We start from the raw sequence: 19,122 nt of genomic DNA, 5'->3' as shown, positions 1-19,122 counted from the left end.
GACGATATGACGTTTTCTAGTTCTTTTGGAGCGGTAGGTATCGGTACAACTGGTGCATAGCAGAGCCAAGATTGGGATACACAATTTGTCTCTTATTTTCCTTCTTCCTAGTTTCTTGCCATACCATGGGCACATCAAAGTTTAAACATTTCTTCCTATCTTTTTTGCACTTTCTTAATGCTTCAACGCAAACGGAACAAACAGTTTGAGGAGCCCAGGACTTGCCTTGGTCGACAATGTTTACAATACAAGTTATAGTTTGCCTTTGCTTTACTACGACATAACTACCCCATATATAAAGTTATTTGGATTGCTCATACCATGTCTTCTTAACATATTTATGCGTTCTAGAGCACTAGAAATACTCAACAACGAACACAGTAGCACGAGGATCAATACAACCAAACTGCGCACAAGCCGGCTACAACGCTGTATTGAAGCTTCTGCGCTTCGTCGAGAGATCTAATATTATACAGTGTTGCCAAATCACATTTAATTTCATAAAAATCAATTCATTTAAAAATCATGCGTACCATGGAACATGCATATGTATATTAATAAAATAACATTTTGAAGATATAAAGCGCTATAAAAATATGACGTGAGCTGAAACATGGCGTTTTTTAGAATAATATGGTTAACAACCAAATAGTAAATTATTTAGAAACGAAGCATGTGTTAACCAAAACTCATGTGCATTCCAAAGTGTACTGTTTGACTGAGAAAGAGCTTTGAAAAATTTCCGACGTGCCTCTGAGACGATACACATAGGGCTATCTGCTTCTACTTAAAATATGGTTTTGAATATTATATTATAAAGGAATGTAAAATACATATAAAATATATGTAATTTGTAATAAAGCGCAACAAACATCCAAAAGATAAATAATGATCTACATAATATATTTGAATGTTTAAATAACTTCAACAAAATGTAAGGAAACAAATAATCAGAAATTAACAATGAAATAATTGAAACAGCAAACACTTTTGTTTATCTTGGCTGTATGATAGATTATCATTTTCTATTATTATTTTTATTATAAAAAAACATGCTAAAGTCTTATATTAACGAGTATATTTAAAAGTTGTGATTATTTAAAAGATTAAACTATTATATATCTATAGACATACAGTTCGTGACTGTCAAGTTTAAAATGAATATGCTAATCGAAGGCAGCCTTTTTGAATGTTTATAGTTAAAATTGTGTCAATGCAAGTTTTTGAATAAATTTATACCGCAAAAACTGGTAACATGTAAAAGGAGAAGTGTATGGACCCACAGATAACGCGTAACATGAACCTCCGTGTAAAGAAAAATAATCGGCCAAATATCTATTTTACAACTGCGACATTGAAATGATAACCCGTCTTCTTTCGAATGAATAGAAGTTGAAATGACGAAAAACGACATTTTCTCGACAATTGCAGTCTAGACGTTCCCCTAGACCGCCAGTCGCCCAAATTTCAATCTTTCCCTCTTTTTATTCGTACATGTCGCCGTTCCAGCATACGCCACAGACTTGACACAGATAATCCACGCAAAAGCTGCTGCTGCACCCCACTTTTCAATCGTACCGATCGGATGTCGAATGTGCACGATTATTGCCCCCGTCGGGTATAGTCGACAAACTCAAACTAGGAATACGATAATGCGCAATACGAATCAAATTTTTAACCAACTAAACTTTTAATTTTGTAACCAAACATGCGAAGTCGCTAAATAGAAATACATTAACTTTCTACATATCCATATTCCTCATGCTAAACATGACGAAACACGAAATACTTCATTTTTGTTTAAAGAGATTTTTACGACCATTTTTTGAATCGCTTTGTTATAGTTATGTGCCGACGAGACGTTGAGATATGCCAAAAAGATTAGACTATTGGAAATTTTGACGATTGACCGCGTCTGCTCCTTGACAAACCTAACATTAGTAGAAAGTCACTAGAAAATGATAACTTTCTAACTAACTAACCAAAACTAACCAAGTTGTATTGTCTATTACTTTTTTCTCGTTGAAACACCCCGCTTAAAACAAGCTATTGATTCACTGGGAGCACAAATTTTCAATGGCCTAGCGTCGGTGAGGCGACCGTACACACCAGCTCTCGCTGCTCAGCAGATCAGCCTAGTGCGAAATGCACTTGAGCGAAGCAAGTCGATGAACTTTCGCCACACCAGTCCACATCATCATCCTCGTTATTAATTAAATTCGGCATTGACGACAATCGACTTAAAAGATTGTGAATCAAGGAATCCACCGAGTTTAATAAACAATACTTTAATCACGAGTTCTTTGATAAACAACGCTTTAGTCATGAGTGACGTGACGATCAGAACTGACAAATGTAAAACTCCTTTCTAAAATCTATTCAAAAACAACCTATCGCTGTCAAACCAGTAAATGTAACTCTAAAACCAGTGATGGGGAAACTTTTTTTTAAGACGGTCCATTTGTAATAACTAGACGATCGTAGCGGGCCAAAGAATAATGCTTAATCGTTAAAAAAATTATGCGTTTTATAAACATATACATATATTACTACATACACTTATTATTTTAATAGAAAAGAAGCGAAAGGTAAGAAAATTATAAGCAGAAAATATAAAATGAATTTAGTGTAGTTCTCGATGTGAAGTGTTATCACTTTATTATCACAAATAATAAATAGAAATAAAAAAATATTGTTTAGTATCTTTCCTAACAAAACCCCAAATAATTAAATTCTAAGCCAAGTACGGACCTGTTCGGTCATATATCATTCTTAAAGCTTGCCCGGGTCTTTCCGTAATTCGTATCAGTTAGTCACTTTCTTATATCTATGAACATAATTGCGGGCAAACCCAGCACGATGAAGATTGAAACAGACTATACCTGGCTAACTATGTGAAAGGTTTTCAGTTGTATAGATTGCTGAGGGCCGTAAATCGGCAGATCTGCAGTCTACTTAATTCTTGTTATGGGGACTGAGTCGAGGCACCCTAGCGCACTAATATCGGCCAAAGATTCAAGCACTCGTGCAAAATCAAACTCGTGACTAAAATGGCGTTTATCAAATTTGTTGCATAATAGACTATTTGTGAAAACTAATCAAAATGTTAAAATTTTCGCAATCAGCCTACGCGGGCATCCCATAGCGGTCAATTTTCCTTTTCGATTATCATAATCAAAACCCACGGGCTCATATTTTTACCCCCAAAACGAATTGAAATATTCGCGCCCGCTTTTAACGAAATTATGTTACAGAAATATATTCTGAATTATTCATTTGGCCAATTTCAATCAGTTAGTTGTACAATTTCTAATTTGCAATTCAAAAAGTTCACGGCGACTACCACGTTTACATTCCCGTGTCGAACAGAGTGGCCCGAAGCCATTCTAAATATTCGGCCAAGTATAACAAATTGTTTTTACCTTTGTTCTCGTTGCTACGCCCGTCGCAATGCCCGCGGCATCAGTCAAACACGATATTAATGCTGCACGTTATACCGGGCGTTTCAAATTCCAAAATAAAAAAAAAAGTTGAAATAACTTACATCTTTGTTTCGAGCAAAACAGTAGGCTTAAAAGATTGGACTTTGATGGCTCCCTCAAAAAGTAATTACGACCTTCATGCCTATTGTTACTGAGTAAACGCAAACCAATAACACAGGTCTGCACTAATTTTGAAAGATGTTTGCTTACTTGTATATTTTTGGCGGCCGTTTTTCCAAAAAAACGCCATATTTTTGCTCTATCACGTCATTTTTGACATTTTCCATGGTAGGCATCATTTTTAAATGCATCGATTTTTATGAAATTAAACGTAATTTGGCAATACTGTATTTTCACAGAAGCGTCAATACAGCGTTGTAACTTGCTTATGCGCAGTTTGGTTGTATTGGTCCTCGTGCTACTGTGTTCACGGCTCTTGTCTTCGTTGTTGAGTATTTCTAGTGTTGTAGAACGTATAAATATGGAAATACCTTGTGTGAAACAAACTTCTTTTGTGAAAAATGTATACCACGCTTATTTCGGCGTAAAAATTGGCGACCAAGACAAGTCCTGGGCTCCTCATACTGTTTGTTCCGTTTGCGTTGAAGCATTAAGAAACTGGCAAAAAGGTAGGAAGAAAAGTTTAAGCTTTGATGTTCCCATGGTATGGCGAGAGTCTAGGAATCATAGCGATGACTTATTTTAGTCCGTGTAATGTTCAAGCATTCAACAGAAAAAATTAGAGACAAATTGTGTATCCCGAGCGTGATTCTGCTACTTGACCAGTTCGTCATGGACCAGATATACCGATACCTACCTTCCCAAAAGAACTAGAAAACGTCATATCGTCAACATCAGAGGAATCTAATTCTAATTCTAATTAATAATTAGATTTCGAATAAAAACGTCCTTATTTAGGTGGTTACTGGAAACGTACTCCAAAAAACATTTTGTGATATGCTATTTTCCATATTTTTGGACTAAACTAATAGAAAAAAATGTGTTTTTGTTTCTATTAGGTGCGCAACATTTCTTAAATAATTTTTGAGATGTCATATTTATTTTTTTTTAAATAGGAATATTACATAACATTTCAAACATGAAAATTGCTACATTGCATAAATTAAGAGAATATTTGCGGGGAAACATCGAAAATAATATTATAGTCTCTATTCTCAACTATATTGTCAAAACATTGCCACAGTTATTTTCACTATCAGAACTTAATGACTTAGTGAGAGACCTAGGTTTACCCAAGGATCTTTCCGAAATTTTAGCATCTAGACTTCGAAATAAACATTTACTGAGCACGATACAGAATTTATAGACTAAGTTGAACAAAGTGGTGCACTTGTTTATTGCACCGTCATTCCCAATCTAATAAAGAAACTAAATAAAGTTTTCTAGGAAACAACAAACATAAAAATTACAAAGACATTGTAGAAAACATGAAATTAAGGGACATGGAATGCAAAACACTTTTTACACACACATCTGGACAACTTTCCCGAAAATCTTGGTGCCGTGAGTCAACGTATGGCGCGACACACCACATTTAATGACAAGGAAACATTTACAAGATAAATAAGATAAAAAAAAAGATATTTAAGTTATAAGAGTTGTGCATTTGTGCAAGTAGAGCACCTCTGGTTTAAATTTCTCTCCGTATTCAACCCCAACTGTGGTGCTAGGCAAAAATTGGTAAGCCTTTACTGTCTGTTAGCATGGTCTTCGTTCATAAAAGCTGAATTGCGTACAGGGATACTGAGTCCGGCTCTGTTCATGGCAATAGTCGTCATTGACTTAGCATAAAAATCAGAGTTGTTGTTAAAGAGACAAGAATTTTTCCTCGAGTTAAATAATATAGAAAGTAACCCTCCCAACCAAGTGACGATTTTAAAATAACGACCTTTTCGTTTACTGATAAGGAAGAACTATTACAACTCGTTTCCTTCAGAACGAATGTAGCCATACGAAAATTTGTAACGTGTCGTACTGGTTTATATTCATTCATTGCCTATCTGAAATATTAACTAAATTTATATTGTAATTTTTTTTTATTTCATTTTTTATCCTATAACAGGAAGTCGAACCACCCAGTACAACCGATAATCTGATCTCGTGTAAAAACTTTGAGGACATGTTTTCTACATTTTGGAGCCACACGGTCTTCTATAATTTCTCATCCACTAAAACAAAAAACCTAACAAAGTAACTTTTTTGTTGAACACAATAATTTTACACTAAGGAAACAATTATGTGAGTCACTTGTTCTCTCACATTTTAGCTGCTGTGATGTGTATGGCTTTTTTATTGATAACGAGTGTAAGTGCCGTATTCAAAGGTTGCAGAATGCTTGCGTTCCTTTTATTATGGGTCTTCAAAAATATGACCACGTATCTGCTGCATATCGTCAGCTTAATTGGCTTAAAATGGAACAAAAACGAGCTTTTCATTTCAACTTTGCTGAGAGAACGGCTTACTCCGTTCTGTGAATGTAAGATAGAGGTACAGACTAACGATGCCACATCATCAGAGTGCCTTGTTTCGTAGATCTTTTACATTCAACCCAATTCGTAATTCTATGTCACAGGAATTTAGTAAACTTAAATTTATATTTATTTAAAAAAAGCTACAAAGATCATTTGTTACAAATACAGTTTTCCTAATAATGTTGTTGCTAATTATGTCATTGGCAAAGGATTATATTGAGTTATCAAATTCTTTATCTTCATCTGCATTTTCTATAGTGTGTAGTAGAGTTTTGTTGATCTTTCGATTTTGCAGGTATTTTTCACATTTTATTTGTCGTGTTTATTAATTATATTATATAGTTCTTTAGCGGTTCAGTAGAGTAGCTATTTTAAGCTAGACTGCGCCTCTTTTGAGCTACCTGGTTACTTTTCATTGAAAAATATTAATATTGTTTTTTTTTCTTGTATAATAAAGGCTAATTATTATTATTATTATTATTATTAATAACATTATTATTATAATTAAATGAATTCAAAGAACACACACTTTCAACGAAAAGATAAAATGAACTATTTGGAAGATTTTTCACCACTGGTGTGTCAAATCAAGTTAAAAGATTGTTGCCAAACACAAATTGCATATTACGTGAAAATCACCATCGAACAATGTTTTTTCTTGAGCAAGCGTCACATAAAAATAATAATTCTCTCTTTAAAAAGTAACACATCCATCGGACCGGAGGAAATCCCAATCAAATGAATAAAAGAATCAGCAGATATTCTTTCACCATATCTTACGATTTTACCAATCTTTACAGCATGAAAGTCTATTTACAAACTATCAACATGGTTTTCGCTCGGGATTCTCCGCAGAAACTGTTACCACTCAGTTTCTATGGTTCATCTGTGATAGCCTCGATGAGGCTTCGATTTATTTAGAGCCTTTGACACCCTACCCGGGTTTCTGAAACAAAAACTATACAAAATGGGTGTCAGAGGTATCAACAATCACTGGGTTACTTCGTACACTATCATAAGTTGTCTAATATATTTAGGGTAGAGTTAGTAGTGGTACTACTCAAAGAAGTTTTTTATACTGCGATGGCATGACGGCTGTAATATGGAATATTTATTGGGTAATTATTGTGAAAAAAATCAACAACAGTAATAGAATCTACTGGGCAATATCAACAACAACCTCAAAATTTATAATCTAGCATAGTATCTTTTTGCCCGGGAATATTTGTTATTCATAAACCAAAACTAGATTAATTTTTAATCTATCACCAATGCAATCATGCAAAAAAACTGTTGGTATCTTTACAAACTCCTTATCTACACCCACAGTCACAATTCAAAATTAAAAAAAAAAAACAATTGTGAAGCCCAAGTGTTGTTTGTACTTGTATTGTAACTTTATATTTTACTTTTTACACCACCTTCCTTCATAAGTTTTTAAAACTGCCAAAGCCTACTATGCATAAGTTTAGAAGCTTCTGTAAAATACCTAATTACACACCGATCTAGCGTGCGGGAAGCGTCACTTTACTTACGTTTCCCACGGATCCGAGCCACTTCGGGCACTTCCGGGATTTTACCGCACGGGTTTGGCAGCAATCGGATGTTTTCGGAGATGTTTCGCTTTGTTGTCAATTCTAACGGTCATGTCAGTGAATGTATCCGTGTTGCTTTGCGAAAATGTACCCAAAAAATAACGGTCGTAGAAAAAGTATAGTATGCAACATGTTCGGTAAACTTTTTCAACCGTTGACCACACTTGTTGCATAATATACTATAACGGATATATTGTTAATTTTATAAATTAATTATTAAAGCCTTATATAAATTATTATTATACTATACAGAGTAACTAATTTAATCGAGCGATATCATTTCAACAAAAACCCTGCATATGTAAATCCCGTGTCCATGGCAGCCTTTAGGTACCGATTAAGCAAACAGAAAGCGGCGAGTAAATTTCGTCCACGCAGATCGCCCGGGGGTTATTTGTTTACATTAAGATTTAACTCCGAAACACATGCAACGACGTTGTACTGTATATGCGGTAAAAGGCCAAACGGATCGGATACCCACCCGTTGTAAAGTAAACATATCGTAAAACGCATAAACTCGGCCATTACTTTCACTGCTTTCTTCGATTACGAAAGTGATTTTTAATGATTTTCAGTTTTCGTCTCGTATACGAAAACCGCCCGATAACAATCCCCATGCGGTCGATAAACTAAACACGCTCGGTTGACTTTACGATAGCCCACGAGCCACACGAAAACGAGAAGCAAACGACGACTTAACAAAATATCCGGGCTTGCTTTTGTCCGCAAATATGGAAGTTACCCGCCGACGGCAGTAAAACTCGGTTTCGATAGGTATTAAACCTTACATCAAGTTTCACTTTCAATAATAGAACCACAATTACAAAAAAAAACTGCGGCAATCAGCAGTACAAGGAAAGTGCAGTGTGCAATGAGTTAAGTTTTTGTAACCGAAGTTTGATGGCAAAAAGATAGAATTTTAGCATGTTGTAGTATTTTAGCATGATAAAATAACCAAATCTTCTCAAAAGATCGTTTTTTTAAATAAGCCATTGTAAATAGAACAAAAAAAAAACAAGATTCTTTCTAGTGGTGGCTCACAGAGAGAAAAATGTGAAACCGCGTTTTAACCTGATTTCCACTGGTAAACACGCAGGCACAGCGCGATTGAGTTTTTTTCCGTTTTTCTTTATGTTACGCGTTTTAAATTGAGTTTCTTCGTCATTTTTATTTTTTTCACATAAATTCGATAGAATTAAAATTTACCTCAACCAGAATAACAATAACCATATGGGTTTTAAATTATGTACAATTTAGTGGGTTAATTATCAGAATATGGTATCCCACTTAGTACCTACATAAATCTATCCTATTAACGGTTGCTAATAAATTCTGGTAATTTATGACGATTAATTAATTAGCTCTCTCTAATTTGAGTCCCTATACCTGATAAAATTTGAATATTTTGCACAGAAGCGTCGCTAATAGGACAGCCAAAACTTTCTTTTACGGGGAAATTTTTTCAATTTTTTTTAACAAAAATGATATTTTTTAAATAATTCGACGACTTAATAAATTATTTTGGAAACAACTATGCAAAATGTAACTTTGAACTTAACTGTTTATGGTATAAATTTTATTTAAGAATATTAAGAATAATACGTTGTATGCGTTATTAAATATTCGATTTACCATGTCAGTTAGCGAAACATATTTCAAAACAAAATGGAAAATTTACACGGCTACGTTTACAAAGTAAATATTCAAATAGAATTAGCCCAGCCCATTTTATTATTTATTATCAGGTTTCAAATGGCTCAAAACGCTATCTGCGAATAAACATATTAAATTTTAAAGTACAAAAAAACTCGTTGAAGCATACACAGCTGTGCCCGATTCGTTTATATTTTGAACTTTGATAGTATATCAAAGAAAATACGAGCAATTTTTGTATTTAAGGATATGATATGCAAATTTAAACGCTGTTTTGGCTTTACGGAAATCTCTCATAATGCACGCTGCATGACATTGAGCGTATTCCTAACCCAAATTTTAACGTAAGTATTTCGACAGAAATAGTGCCCGAGCGCGTTCCCAAACGAAATTCACACAAAAACGTCAACAGCGGATAATACAGATTATAACTTAATCATTCTAAATTGCTTCCTTGGTCAGAATTTCTCCGAATCGCTAACGATCATTATCTAGGGGCAAACTATGTGTCACATCCCGCACCAATTAAACTACGGATAAGGAAGACGTAATTCATAAGTAAACTAACGCCTTTGATCCGTTTTACACAAAAATTACCGCACCGCCGCAGGGGCGATTAGCATTTCGTTCGCCCCACAAATCCCGACGAGGTTTTGCGCCGCGCAATCTAAATATTTGAAGTTCGTTAACTTAATTATTCTCACCGAAGCCCCCGGTTGCTATTATTACGTGTCTTCAAACAAATCGAATAAGATTTATTTGATATTGTGCGTTCGACGCTCTCGTACCGTGCCTCGAGGCAGACGAACGGGGTATCCAGGGTGGTCAGCGACGATGCAATAATGAATCACCTCTTTGAATTTTTTATTGCGTGGTGATCGCTTTTTTAAAAGATCGCCGCTCGGACCTCAATTGCATTAATGTTATTTAAACGAGGCTCTCGTTAAATGTCGATGGAAGGGTCCAACGCACACAAAACAGAAATAAATACGATGGGAATACAATTAAAACAGCTTATAAATGGGACGCCAGCGGAATACAAATGAGGCACCGACGCCTGACCGTTCCGAGGTTTGGTGAAGCCCGAGTGCGTTTTCTGGCTCCTCAAAAAGCCGTTCCGCCTTCACGGATGCCATAAAAATTTCAAAATAATGATAACACGGGCAGTTTTTCAATGGTAAACAGACGGTACGAGGAGAGTCGAAACGCTAGATATATCGAATCGTATCGGGCGACTTACCTGCGCCTATTTTCGGGACTTTACTCCGACGCTATGAAAAAATCCATTTTCACCGCACGCGAGAACAAGTTTAGTTCATAAAAAACACCGCAGATGCATCACTCACTACTTCAACCGATTCGAGACTGCCATTTTAGCATGTTTTGACATTCTACATACGACCGCGCTGTAGAGTCCTCTAGCGAAGCTTTCAGTGAAGCTTTTTCGATTGGTAATTCGACGTCCGAAAATAGGCAACACACAACACACCTAAAAGGATTTCTGCTATTCCATGCATGGCAAAGAAGACCGGTTGGAGCGCCTGGCCTTACTATAATGTAGCCGATCAATGGTCCGTGTAGCGGGAAGAATTTAATCTTTCACAATTTAGGTTATAATTTTGATTACTTTAATAGGGATTTAGAAAGTGAAGCTTATGGCGAATTACAGACCCCCGTATACGTGCACAGAAGATGTTACGATATTAAGGCACATTATTGATAATGATCACGGACAAATTATCATGGGTAACTCTCTATGGAAGAACATGGAGGAGGGCCAGGTAGTTCCCAATAGAACTTGGCAGAGTTTAAAGAACCGCTTTCGGAGAACGATCGTGTACGATTTACGTAGGCCGGAATATAATCTTTCACAGGCAGATATTGACTACCTGAAAGGCTGTTTTGCTTCAATCAGCAATGAGACTCGGCAGTGGCTGAGAAAATACCCAACTGAAATTTCTGCTAGTCAAGCTAGGGAGCTTATCTCGAGCAATCATTCTTTCCTCGCCGTGAATAGCAGTAGCGACGATGACACCAGTTAAGAACCGATTCATTTGTACATAATTTTGTTTTGTGGAATATTTGTAAGTTTGTTTTTGACTTGTTGCAAGATATGTCAAAATACATTTTTCTATTTTCGTATTGAATTGTTAGTCATTAAAATTAAATAAATAATTTGTTAGTCACAAGCATTTCGACCACTATTTCAAAAGTAACTTTAAGACCAATTATTTTCCAGATCTTTATTTCGTATTGTTGGTGAAACCGTTTTATTTAAAAAAGCAGGTAGTTTAAAAATGAATTGAAATATGAAATGCCAAATGCAAATTTGATAAGGAGTCTAAAATGGTTAAGTTAAGAAGACACCAGAATATTCTCTGAGTCAGATGAAGTCAGGAAAAGGGATTATTTCTTAAAAAATTAAATGCACCATGTAGCTCGATGAAAGTTATTTTCAGTGTCCAATTATAGGCAACACACATTAGACGTGGCTAAATGGAGGTTCTTCCATTGATTTTCTTATTTATGGGATTAGGGACTAATTGCAAATTAATTTATGTCTTTGTTTTTCGGGAGTATGCTGAGAATACTTCCAATTTTATTTCAGAATCAAATACCTATATCACCTAAACTGTTGCTTCAGCAACAACTTCGGCGTCCGGCGTTGTTGTTGGAGCAGCGGTGGTAAATGTGGCATCGGAAATATCTGCAGTTGTAGTTTCCATAGCCTCCGTAGTTTGTTCAATCCTGGTCAAAGTAGTAGTTACCATCACTGTACTGTCAGCCGTCTGAAGAGTTGTCGGAGATATAGTCGTGGCAGTAGACGGAGTGGATGGAGTTTGGGCTTTTGTTGGCGGTTTTGTGGTCGTAGCTACGATTAAACAATTGCTGCTTTATTTTGTTTTCGACATGTTCCGTCACCCGCTTGCCTGGCCTCCTCGGTCTCCAAAAAATCCACATGCACGGCGGTTCTTCTTTCATCTGGTGTCTGTTTGTCGATACCATGCAATCCTAAAATAAAACCCCAGCAGAGGATTTTTCGTTACCGGCCTGGCCCAACCTACCGCCAAAATAGCCAACGTCCCAAGACAAATAATCACCAGAACGGAGTTCATTTTAAGCGTCACTGCAATGAAGGTTGATATGCAAATGCTGATGATTATTTTTTTCACGAAAAGAACCTATTAGATTAAAATCGGTACCATTCGACCGCGGCCAATTTTTTTCTCATTATATATCGTTGTTTTCACTAATGAGACGATCATTATTTAAAAAAATCATTTACGGAGTGGTTGCAATGGTTCAGTTTGTATCCAGACCGGAAAAGCGATTCAAACGACCTCATTGAATTATTTCGCACAGGTATTTTGTATTTTAATCCATTCGATTCTCAACTTTTGTTTTGCTTTGAATGTATAAAAATTTTTACAATATTTTAAAATAAATAAAGGGCTTTAACTACTCAAAAATTGTACAAAGTACAACTTCTTCGACTCTTTGGTTGTTTTCGTATCTTGCCTCGTTTTCGAAACGAAAATTGAAAAAAACCTGTTTAATGAACTTTTTTTCATCCTTTTGTGACAAAAAAAAAATGACCACCATCATTTTCATTTCAGACTTGTAGCCTACGTCACGATTTTTGAACTAGCCATTTTTTGGTAAATATTGAACACCGTGTATTAGAAACGAAGAATGTTCAGAGCTGCTTGTATGTGTATTTCTTTTTTTTTAATTTATTTATGAGTATCAAGCATCGGAGCATGCTTTTGAAAAACCCTGATATTCGAATCTAACGTGTTTGTTAATATTATTTATTTACTTATTTAAAGAACGTAGGTTGTAGTACAGTATTACATAGTTACAGAGGCATTGCAAGTGATGATGATATGACGAAACTTAACCTATTTCCCTAACCTAAATCTATTTAATATCTAATATTGTATGCGAAAAACCTTGTGGGGGATATACTCCGTCCATTTTATACCATATATACTTCAAACACTTACGCTGAATGTTTCCCATGCTATTAATATGACAATTGACACTTCTGTATTTTTAAAGTTTCTGATAAAACCGTAGCAAGTATAACATATAGGGTGTTTCATTTGATTTTTTCACGCAAATTAATATTTTTCATTTCGACTCATCCTGTATAAATGATTCGAACTAACTTCCAAGACAAGCATATGATAAATGACGGTACTACCTCATAAAATCGTTATCATAATAAAATTAGCGCTGTCGGAAATGGCGTCAAAATTCAAACACTTGGGCTTTTTGACAAAAAAAATGGAAATTCTACAACAAATAACAAATGAGATATTTCTTAGACGCACTATTTGAAGACCCTGTATAAGACACACACACTTGATTATAATAAGGACAAACAGTAAGTTTAGAAGCCTAGAATTTGAAACCAAGCTCAGTGATATAGCTTATCGAGAACCTCGTAGAGTAGTACTGTGAAGTGAACTAAGTGTCCATTATGGCATCATTGGTCCTGAAAGAGTTAAGGGTTGTCCATGTTTTGCCCGGCATAGTGAATCCAGGAAGGCAAAATAATGGGGCAGTAATCAGGTGATGTGAGTCGGGATTATTTTCTGCCCATTCCTCCGGCCAGCAATCTTCGGCGTTGAAATTATCAGCTATTATTTATTTTGATGTAATTTCTACATTCCTCGTGGATGCGGTGCTGGTCATTGAACATCCTGGTTGTGATAGTAGTCCTTCGGGATGAATGGTGGTTCGTTTACCATCGCTACTCGACAGGTCCTTCTGGAAGAAATACCATAAAATGTCGCGAATGAATAACATACTCAAGAATAATTTTTTCCAAACAGTTACGTTTGGAGGAGTCTTTTTAAACAGTCTGTGTAAACAAAAAAAAACTGTAAAATATTGCAGTAGTATATCTTATAACTTTTGCGTTCACTTGATCCGAGTTAATCACGATGGTGACAAACAAGATTGCTTTCGAAAAATGGTAGCTGGGCAGGGCAAGTTCGTAGCGCGTAGCCCGAAGCAGCTTTGTATTTCAAAACGAAGCCGCTTCACGATTTCTTGTGCTAGAGGGACGCATTCTTTTTCTATCGTGCTCCTGAGGACCATGTTTTATACAAAAACGGAAATTTTCAAGGACTTTTTGATTTTTTGCCCACAATCAACCCACCCTGTACATAATTGAAAAAATGCCAGAAATAGAGGTTATAGCCCTGGATCTCCCACGTTTCCTGATACAAGAAATTTTCCAATGGAGTAAATGGTTTTCGAGAAAATAATTTTTTTCTGAAACTATGCAGTACGCCGTAATGGTCAATGACGTCATCGCGCCTGGACAGCCCGTGTCATAGACGAAAAATTGTAGCTCCTCATGCGGCATATCACAGTGTTTGAACTGATTAGCAATATTTTTGGACGAATTTTGATTAACGGTCAATAATTTACTACCGAAAAAAAACAATTTTCAAGGTCTTTTAGACTCTTGTTTATAATTAAAACACCCTGTATATATTCGAATATAGCATGGAATAATGTAAAAGGTACCGACATCTGAAACATTGGTTTTCAGTTACAGTCAATTTTCAATAACAGGGGGACCCATTTTTCAGTTTTTCCGAATTTGTTGGGCACGCTGTACATTTTTGAAAAATGGTCAAGAATGAAAGTTTATGGAGCCGATTTTTCTGCGTGTTTTCGTTCAAGAATTTTTTCCGTTTTGTAAACGGCTTTTGAAAAAGGATCTTTTTCGTAGACCCGCGCAAAACGCGTTTTTTTTTTTTTTAAACACTTCCCGACCAAGCAGCCCCCCTGTTTTCAATAGGTGTCGTCACAGGGCTAAGCTGCATATATGTGCCACATAAGAAGTCTATTGCTTCAAATTTCGGATACTTTTGTGTTTCATAGCAATGTCCAAAAAATAGTCGAAAATCGCGAAAAAAAGATGGATACCGGTTTCAGATCGAGGCTATTTCTTATAGCTTCTCGGTCAGCTTCGCAGAGTGGAATTGTGAAGTCAAGCAGTCAAGGGTTGGGAATGTTTTGCTCGGCATAGTGATCCAGAAAGGCAAAGTAATGGGGCAGTAATCGGAATCGGATGTGGCTCGGAATTATTTTGTGACCATTCATCCCGCCAGCAATCTTCGGCGTTGAAATTATCAGCTATTATTTTTTGTTCCAATAACCATAGAAGTATTGTGGATTTGAGGTGTTTGATGTAATTTCTACATTCCTCGTGGATGCGGTGCTGGTCATTGCTAATGCCCTTTTTCCACTCGAACCAATATGTGATAAAACTGGCAGCCATTGAACTGGAGGCTTCGGCAAAATATCAAAAAGACCGGTTGATGAGTTAGTAGAAGAAATCACAAGCTTGTACCAAATCATAATGCGCACAGCATAGATCCCTTCTAAGTGGAAAACATGCATAACCATTCCGGTATTCAAGAAAGGATCTTAATAACTATAGAGGAATAACCCTATTGTGCTCTCCATTGAAGCTATTTACAAAGACCTTAACGCAAAAGATTACGGGGACTATAGAGACTTGTGAGGAGCAACAAGGTTTTAGAAAAAAACGTCCCGCATTGGACGCCATATTAATTCTTAGATCAATAGAATGTAATGATAAAACATTTAATAAATTAGGTCAGGGAGATGCTATTGCAGAGGCCTTGTGGACACATTAAGGCCAGTAGGATTAGCAAAATAGGCAAAGACACAAAAATCCTCAGCACAAGACAATCACCAGGCAGACCCCTACAACGATGGCGAGATAGCTGGACGTCTCTCTCGCCAGAGTCACTGTTAGCTAGATTACACAAGGGCATAGCCCTAGTCAAAGAAGAAGAAGAAGAAGACCGAAATATCCATCTCCACAATAAAAAAGCCAAATATGGACGCCGCATCAAATGTAGGGATCAATTAATCAGATACAATCCCCACTCAAAATATCTGGGAGTTACTTTGGAATGGTCTCAAACATGCAAACAACATCTAGCTAACACGGCTGCAAAAACACCAACCGCACTCACCTTGTTGACACTGGCCTTAATAATGCGATGAGATCTATACGCCAACTATTCTTGGAAAGCTATCGGTAATTATGTAAATTAGAATAGAAAAGCTGCTTCTCCGTCAAATTTTATTCGTTAATTGTGAATTTATTTGCATAAACCGAGCCTATTTTTTATGTTTGTTATTATTGTTCCGTATTCTCTTTTATTTTATTTTTTAATAAGACCACGCTGCAATATTCACGTTTGTGATATTGTTTGGAGCAGTAATTTGAATAAAATGTGGAAAATGGAAAAAAACCAGACGTATTCTCCCGGCTACTAAACTCCGGTTTCGTGCGGCAATTTCGATGCGGTATGTGCATGTAGCGACACGTCATAAAACCGGCAATTACTCAGATCGCATCCCAACGTTCTCGTTCTTGCTTTCACATCAAACCAAGAGTTGGATTTTATCGGTTGTCAACAAAAATGCGTTGTTTATTTACTTGCATAAAGTTCTGCGCCGTCATATTGTTAATGGTACGTTCATTTTGAAAGTAAAACATACGTAAATAATGTCTTCTAGGGTCGGCTTGGCAGCACCCAGTACGAAGCCCGTTACAGTGGCGGCGGGGCAGGTTTTGGGGAAGGAGTTGATATCGCGATGACTTTCGATGCGGGTATTAATGGGATTGATCGCGCTTCCAATCAAAACCAAGAGGTGCGTTATTTTTTATGATCGACCTGGTGGAGACTAAATTTTCATTGTAGGTTATTAAAGAAGTAGAAACCTTTGAAGGGCCTGACGGTACAGTCGTCGTGACTAAAGAGGAAACCATGCGACGTAGTTGATAAATTTTGATGTCATTTTGTTCAATATAAGGCTAAGAGTGCTCTGCAGAGTGTGTTTCATTATTATTGTTAACTACCTCACAAATTTTAATGTACATAATTCATAAAATATAAATTTCCTTGATATTGTTATTCCAATTTTTCAAATTCAATAACTCTCATTTTTTCCGCAACAGTTATTTCGCCCGATAACAACTGATAACAATTTTAATATTTTTATATATCGATTTTCTCAACGTTTCTTGTTTCAGTTTTACTTTATTAATTCTCCCGGAAGCGCATTCACAGAGTATACCACGTAGGTACCATACGCCCTTCAGGTCACCCTTCGTCTTTATAGTGGTCAACTATAACGAATATGTTACCAACGAAAGCTGATTTCACACCAAACTTGTCCATCCTATTCCAATTACTTTATAATATTTATGGATAGGAGCAAATACTATACAAAACCATAGCTTTGTCAGAGTGGAAAGATTATACTGCGCAAAAACTAAATATGTTTGCAGTTTTGGTCTGTTAGTTTTCGCTCTGTTTCTTTTAAGGATAAAACATGAAGTCTGACTTGATGGACGCAAAAGGTGTGGTCTGGATTACCCTAATCTTATATATTTGTTTTTGTGCCACCCAAATACTCCAAACGTGCTGAAAATTGTCATATACCTTACTAAATACCAACTTTTAATATAACTTTTTTATGTTAAAAGTAACTGGTAACTTCTAATATGTTAAGTTTATAAAACAGTTGTTTATAAAACAATAGATATTATATAACGATTGCCCATGATAATAATATATTAATATTTACCATTTCATAAAAACGTTACATAACAGTTTTTTAAAAGAGTTGTAAGTGAGGTCCCGGAAGATCATAAATAGCATTTCTGTGTCCTTTGACCATCCTATAAAACTATTTATAAGTATCGTTTCAAGAGGTTATTAGCGGCAATACAGCATTACAGAATACTTTTTTTAAATAATCCTTTATTCAGTCAGACAGCACATATAAATATTTTAATTATATTGTAATACACTAATAAATTAAACATGAATTAAGGTAACTTTCTAAACAATGCATTAAGCATTGGTACCAAAAGCATTTTAAGTGAATTATCTATTAATAATCTAATATAATGGTTTTGAGTTTTGCAAGATTTTAATTAAATGTATTATTTCATTTCATAAATATTTTTTAACCTTTTAACAAAAGTATTATAAAAAGTCTCATTTTTCACAATGTTAGCCAGTAGGTTGTATATCACTTAATGGATTTTGCAATTCATAACTGTATGTCAGTGTGATTTCTTAAGTTGTGTGAGTGTATTTCATTGATATAAGTTATTTTGGTCTTGCTTTTAGCCTTTTTCTGTATTATTTTAAAGATAAGTTTGGATTGCTTTTTACAAAACTTCTGGATTCCTCCTGCGTCGGTTTTTGCTTAGTCGAAATTGCTGACGTTTCGCCAATCATCCTGTTGGCTTCTTCAGAGCTTGATTGAAACTGGCTCGTATTTTACTCTGTACCTGCTAATATATTGCCTGAGTGAGGGGGGGGGGGGGGGGGCGCTAATGAAGGATGTAAACATCGTGTCGGATTTTTCCTTGGTAGAAAATCCGAGAGTCTATAGAAATCTATAAACAACCTAACAATCTAAATGGCGACTCAGGTCTATACCTGTCCCCAGTCTGTGTTTTTCGTTTTGTTGACGCAAATCCATGAAATCAACTGAATCAACCGGTACAGCCAGTAGTATCTCTATCAGATTGTAGGGACGTAGTTAAGCATTCCTTTATGTTAGATTAAGTTGGGAGTTTTAGTTTTATGTTATGTTTTCTTCTTGTAATTTCCTTAAATCACTTAATATAACACTTTCGTAGATGTTACAATACCAAATTTAAAAATAAGTTTTGTTGTATTATATTCCTATAATTGGAAATAAATCATAGCTTTACATTTCTTCGCAAAACCGCTACTATCGGAGCAGATTGTCATAAAGTGCTAACAAAGAATAAAAATTTTACGAAAAGCAACGTGGGCTTATAAACGAAATCCA

The 19,122-nt window shown here is 35.7% G+C and overlaps 2 protein-coding genes across 2 annotated transcripts in view; both read right to left on the bottom strand.

Moving 5' to 3' along the window:
* Window positions 1–10,597, bottom strand: part of LOC132705985 (GTPase-activating protein CdGAPr) — a 100,953-nt gene extending 90,356 nt beyond the window's left edge. Inside the window, exon 1 of the mRNA XM_060677007.1 lies at window positions 10,463–10,597. The gene's annotated coding sequence lies outside the window, so the exon portion shown is untranslated. The remainder of the gene's footprint in view (window positions 1–10,462) is intronic.
* Window positions 10,598–11,769: 1,172 nt separating this feature from the next.
* LOC132706692 (salivary glue protein Sgs-3-like) lies at window positions 11,770–12,379 on the bottom strand. The gene is made up of 3 exons (XM_060678170.1): window positions 12,288–12,379; window positions 12,153–12,234; window positions 11,770–12,094 (listed from the first exon to the last, which is right to left on the bottom strand). The coding sequence occupies exons 1-3, from the start codon at window positions 12,336–12,338 to the stop codon at window positions 11,850–11,852; spliced, it is 378 nt and encodes a 125-aa protein (XP_060534153.1). The 5' UTR covers window positions 12,339–12,379; the 3' UTR covers window positions 11,770–11,849.
* Between the last annotated feature and the right edge of the window lie 6,743 nt (window positions 12,380–19,122).

Source organism: Cylas formicarius, unplaced genomic scaffold, assembly GCF_029955315.1.
Source record: "Cylas formicarius isolate icCylForm1 unplaced genomic scaffold, icCylForm1.1 PGA_scaffold_8__14_contigs__length_24414737, whole genome shotgun sequence".
Taxonomy (NCBI): domain Eukaryota; kingdom Metazoa; phylum Arthropoda; class Insecta; order Coleoptera; family Brentidae; genus Cylas; species Cylas formicarius.
Note: the sequence above shows the minus strand (reverse complement) of the source record. Positions and strands in the feature narration are given on the sequence as shown.

What these genes read in the sequence shown, in the direction of transcription:
- LOC132706692 (XM_060678170.1), bottom strand. Translation starts at nt 12,338, where the DNA reads ATGAACTCCGTTCTGGTGATTATTTGTCTTGGGACGTTGGCTATTTTG. An exon ending in GGACGTTGGCTATTTTGGCG is followed by an intron (nt 12,235 to 12,287) that starts GTAGGTTGGGCC and finishes GTTTTATTTTAG; the next exon opens with GATTGCATGGTATCGACAAA. An exon ending in TTGGAGACCGAGGAGGCCAG is followed by an intron (nt 12,095 to 12,152) that starts GCAAGCGGGTGA and finishes GTTTAATCGTAG; the next exon opens with CTACGACCACAAAACCGCCA.